The following is a 4871-nucleotide window of genomic DNA, read 5'->3' on the forward strand; positions in this document are numbered from 1 at the left end:
ATTTGGGGGACCTAGGCAAAAAGGCAATTGCGGCCCTTATGCCCAATTATCTTCAAATTATTGAGAAATTTAGAAAAGGAGGTCACTTACGCTCTAGCGTTTTTGTGCTCACAGTCTGGGACTGTATTCAATTGCAAGCAAGCTGGTCCACTTTAAAGGAGACTGGGCCAAGGATGACTGGAGCACACAGGATACGTTTTGCATTTGGGGGGGTACTCCCACAGTGACAAAGTTGTCATTAATTACTTACTTTAAATACAAGTACGGAACCAGGCATTACTACCCCCCCCCCCCCCCCCAGGCAATTGCCTAGTTTGCTTGCCTGGTTGTGACAGGCCTACTCCTCATTATCAATTTATGTTGGACTAAATATTTATTTAATGAGAGCTGCCACTCAGGAAAGTTAACTCCAGGTGCACTTAACCTGAAGAACTAGAGCAACTTTCCACACAAAACCAGCAGAACTTCACTCTTTGGAAACAAATCTTTGCTACTTCAAAAAAAAAAGAAAAAAAACTTAAGAGGTTACAAACATCAGCACCAAGTAGTTACTATACCATATAGAATAGAATAATAATAATAATAATAATAATAATAATAATAATAATAATAATGATAATGCATAAAATCAATCAACTGTGGTAATAGGCAAGGTATCCAGACTACTAGATGGGTTAGACAATGAGTTGTGGACGAATTGTGAAACTAGCCACTGATTTGATACTGTATGTTTTGTGGGAAAGCCATCTCAAGGTCAATGGCATGATCAATAAAGATGGATGACAGAAGATACTGAGAGTCAAGATAGATAGATAGATAGATAGATAGTAGGGGTGGGTATTGGCAAAGGGTTCACGATTCGATGCGCATCACGATACACATGCCACGATGCGATTCTATCACGATGCATTGCGATTCATGTACTACTGTGATGCATTGCGATATTTACTTCAGTAAATGTGTAAAATACAGCTTATTTGTCAGTTGCTGTGTAGCTTTCTTAAGTCAGTTCATTCTATTTAAGCATTCTATCATCTGGGAGAGGGCTTACATCACAACAGAAATATTACCTATTCTCTACTGAACAAAATAACCCGTGGCAAATCGAATTTTATTGTTATAAAATAATCAATTGTCATGAATCCATGCAGTATATTGAGAAAATAAGTATCACGATACCTTGTCATGAATCGATGCATTGTATCGTGAGAGTAAGTATCGCGATGCATCGATATGACGATTATTTTGCACACCCCTAATAGATAGATAGATAGATAGATAGATAGATAATGGACATCTCGTGGAAAGACGGTAGTTTCTACCATCCTTTGGTAGAGTGATGAAGACTGACCCCTTCAGTATGATGCATGACCAAACCAGTAGTCCCTAAAGTGCATATGGACTGAATACCATTTGGGGACCGTACGTAAATAAAAATGAAGAAATGCATAAATAAATGGGCGGATCGTTGTAAAATGTGCATTGAAATTCGTTCCTAGATTATGAAGCGCACTCCATGTCATATTTTCACATCCTGGGAACGCCAATGGGATAAGAAAACGAGCAATTCGGTGAGAGTACAGTATGTGTGTCGTTGTGTGTCTATGTTTACATGTGTGACCGTGTTTTTTCATACTTTTTTGTTGTTGTTTTGGTGACTTTTCTTTTCTTTTTTAATTATTTTCCCCTTTGAGAGAAAAAGCTTTCAGCTTGAAGGACCCATGGCCAGTGTCTCTGATGCGCCCGTTGAGCATGTTTGCCCTCCGTCCGTCCTCACATACATTCTCTTCATCCCCCCCATCCCTCATCCCCCTCTTCATCCCCCTCTCCCCTTTACCCTCCACGGTGGATTCCAGCCTCCTCCGTTTTTCCATTCAGCGGTGTCCGTCCCAGGACCGTTGTGGCTGTGTTAAGTCTGCCATGCCCAAGTCTTGGTTCAGGGTTAAGCTGAGGCTTTGGAGAGAAGGTGCTAAGGAGCTCCGGAGCGCAGCAACCCTCCAGTCCCCTTGCTCTCCTCCTCCTCCTCTTCCTCCTTCTCCTTCTCCTCCTCCTCCTCCTCCTCCCCTAGGAGCGGTAGTCCTTCTTAGTGTAGGGCTTGTTGCCTAGGATACTATCCACCTCGTGCACGATCGAGGACGACAACTTTGGGAGCACCTGGGTAGAGGGAGAGAGAGAGAGTGAAAGAGAGAGAGAGAGAGAGAGAGAGGAAGAGAGGGATGGAGAGTTGTTCTTATCTGCACAAAATCTAAAAGGTCAAATGCTACAGTACTCTCAGTAGCTCAGAAGCTCAGTACTAATATTAAAGTTGGTACTCAGTAGCTCAGAAGCTCAGTACTAATATTAAAGTTGGTACTCAGTAGCTCAGAAGCTCAGTACTAATATTAAAGTTGGAACTCAGTAGCTCAGAAGCTCAGTACTAATATTAAAGTTTCTAAACTGCAAGAGGACCAGAGTCGGCTGTGTGGAAAGCAAGAATGGATTTAAAAGGACTGAGGCCTGGGAATAGGAAACAGGAACACTCTCCCGGGAGAATTACTGGAAGAGTAAAGGAGAAGAAGAAGAAGAAGAAGAAGAAGAAGAAGAAGAAGAATAGAGACTAAATGAGAGGCGCAAATCATCGTAATATTGTTTTAAACTGCTGGTGTCATGAGCTACACAGCTGTGTCAGCGGAACTACTGCAGCACTGCAAAATCACTTAAAACACACACATGCATGCACGCACACTTTAAGATGCGCACGCACACACACACACACACACACACACACACACACACACACACACACACACACACACACACACACACACACACACAGAGCGATAGAGAGAGAAGCAAAGAGAGAGAGAAAATGAAGCAATGAGAGAGACAGAAGCAGAGAGAGAGAGAAAAAGAGAGAGCCAGATACACACACAATTGATGCATCAAATAGTCATAGCGCGTGTTGGCCTGCAGGGGGTGCTCACCTGTATTGCCCCAATGTTCTCCATTAGCTGGTCAGTAGTGGATGCCCCCATGAGCACAGAACTCACCCCTTCGTTCCTCAAACACCACGCTGGGGAAGATACATACCCACACATGCAGTCAGAAAAACTACACAAACACGAGACTTCAAGCGAACAAGACATGGTGAAAATATTACCTTATTATGTTTGCTTATGAGTAACGTCAGTTCTTTTCTATTCTCTTAAGCATGGATATTGAGGGAGAGAAGTACATAATACACAGTCACAGGAGAATTCGTCAGGGCTTACGGAACAAATTATTTGACAAATGTTATGCAGTAAACAAAATCACAGTGAGTGACGTTGTTTTGTCCTATCAGTGCAGACAATTTAATTGGACAGATGAGACAAGTGACCAAACGACACGGCATGGGGTACAGTGGCACTGGGGACTGCGCGCTACTCCGACATACTGCTATTCCGACTGTACCGACATGCTGAGGGAATATGCATGAAAACAGTCTCCACACCAACAAAGCTGTTTCCCGACGGCAACTGGGCTAGAGATGGCTCACTGGCACACAGAAATTTATTTTTGAAATATAATTTGAGCGGATTTTCACGATGGTCGGTTGGAAACGTGCCGGTGTTCCGACAATACATCAGTGTCGGAATGCCGGCATGTCGGAATAGCGCCATGTAACCAGGCACCAGTAAAATGTATTTAAAGCAAGTGTTATACACAACTGTACTGTACAGTAAATAATTCAACGTTGATTCAACACATAGGAAGTCAATTTAATATAATATCCTCTAGAGCAGTGGTCTCTAACTATTTTTCCACCATTTAGAGACCACTGTTCTACAGTGTATTTGGTTCTAGTGCTCTAGTGTTGAATTAACACTACACTTTTCCCTGTGCGTACATGTCACAGGACTAGTACACATGTGGCTATAATCTTCAGGGCTCATAGAAGAACAGTAGTACAAATAATTTCATTACACAAAAGGAAATGATCAGACAAGTGAGTGGCCAGCGAGTAGTAAGACGCAGAGGCGACCCTAGGTTCAGCTGGGGCTTCAAGCAAAATGTCAAAGGAATGAACATTTTAATGAAATTGTCCACTACTTTAGCAAAGTGTTAGCTGTTATTCACTCTACAGGGGCTTGGGGCCCAAGCAGTTGCCTGCCTAGCCTGGTGATAAGATGCGCCTCTGGTAAGACGTGAGAGTTGGATGACTCCAGTGGCAGTGGAGACAGATGGAGATTGACAGGCCAGCACCAGCGCTGCCAGAGGCGGAGCTGGAGCCCTCATGCCTACTACAGGGTCTCCAAGAGGACAAACTGTGCCATACAGCTACGATCACACGCACAGAGAAGAAGACCAGCAGGGCCGGATTAAGATGGCCTGGGGCCCCTGGGCTACAGGTTGTTTGTGGGCTCCCCTGGAAGGTAAATTACATTGGCAGTGTCATAATTACAAGCTAGGAATTAAGGATAACAAATTGACACGATTTCTAAATACATTTTCAGCATCAGATCTTGTCATAATTTTGCCATTTTTGACTTTTGGCCAATTGGGGGGGGGGGGGGCAGGCTTAAGCCATATCTAGCCTGTACATTAATACGGCTCTGCCCCCACGCCTGCAGGGTTCCCAAGAGGACAAACTGTACCATACAGCTACGATCACACGCACAACAAGAAGACGACCAGTGGGCCGGGCAGGGAGGTCATGTGAAGGGAGATTTGTTTGACGCATAGTTTCAGCTGGATCCCTCACTGACGCCTATGGGGTCTCTAAGAGGACAAACTGTGCCGTGCAGCTGATCACACGCAGGGACGTGTGGACAAAGTCATCTGAAAGGGGCCCCATCCAATTTGTGCGGTCAGTGTAATGAAAACCTAAATTTGCACACCCCAGCTCTCTC

General features: G+C 44.0%; 1 protein-coding gene across 4 annotated transcripts in view; it reads right to left on the minus strand.

The window, feature by feature from the left end:
- Nucleotides 1-1843: 1843 nt before the first annotated feature.
- The window catches only part of kcnab2b (potassium voltage-gated channel subfamily A regulatory beta subunit 2b), a 102283-nt gene continuing 99255 nt past the window's right edge, over nt 1844-4871 (minus strand). For all 4 annotated transcript variants that reach the window (XM_063208454.1, XM_063208453.1, XM_063208457.1 and 1 more), the window contains 2 exons: nt 2964-3052; nt 1844-2154 (listed from right to left, as the gene is read on the minus strand). In XM_063208454.1, the coding sequence (XP_063064524.1) occupies nt 2065-2154; nt 2964-3052 (179 nt within the window). In that variant the 3' untranslated portion in view covers nt 1844-2064. The remainder of the gene's footprint in view (nt 2155-2963; nt 3053-4871) is intronic.

This window comes from Engraulis encrasicolus, chromosome 10 (assembly GCF_034702125.1).
Source record: "Engraulis encrasicolus isolate BLACKSEA-1 chromosome 10, IST_EnEncr_1.0, whole genome shotgun sequence".
Taxonomy (NCBI): domain Eukaryota; kingdom Metazoa; phylum Chordata; class Actinopteri; order Clupeiformes; family Engraulidae; genus Engraulis; species Engraulis encrasicolus.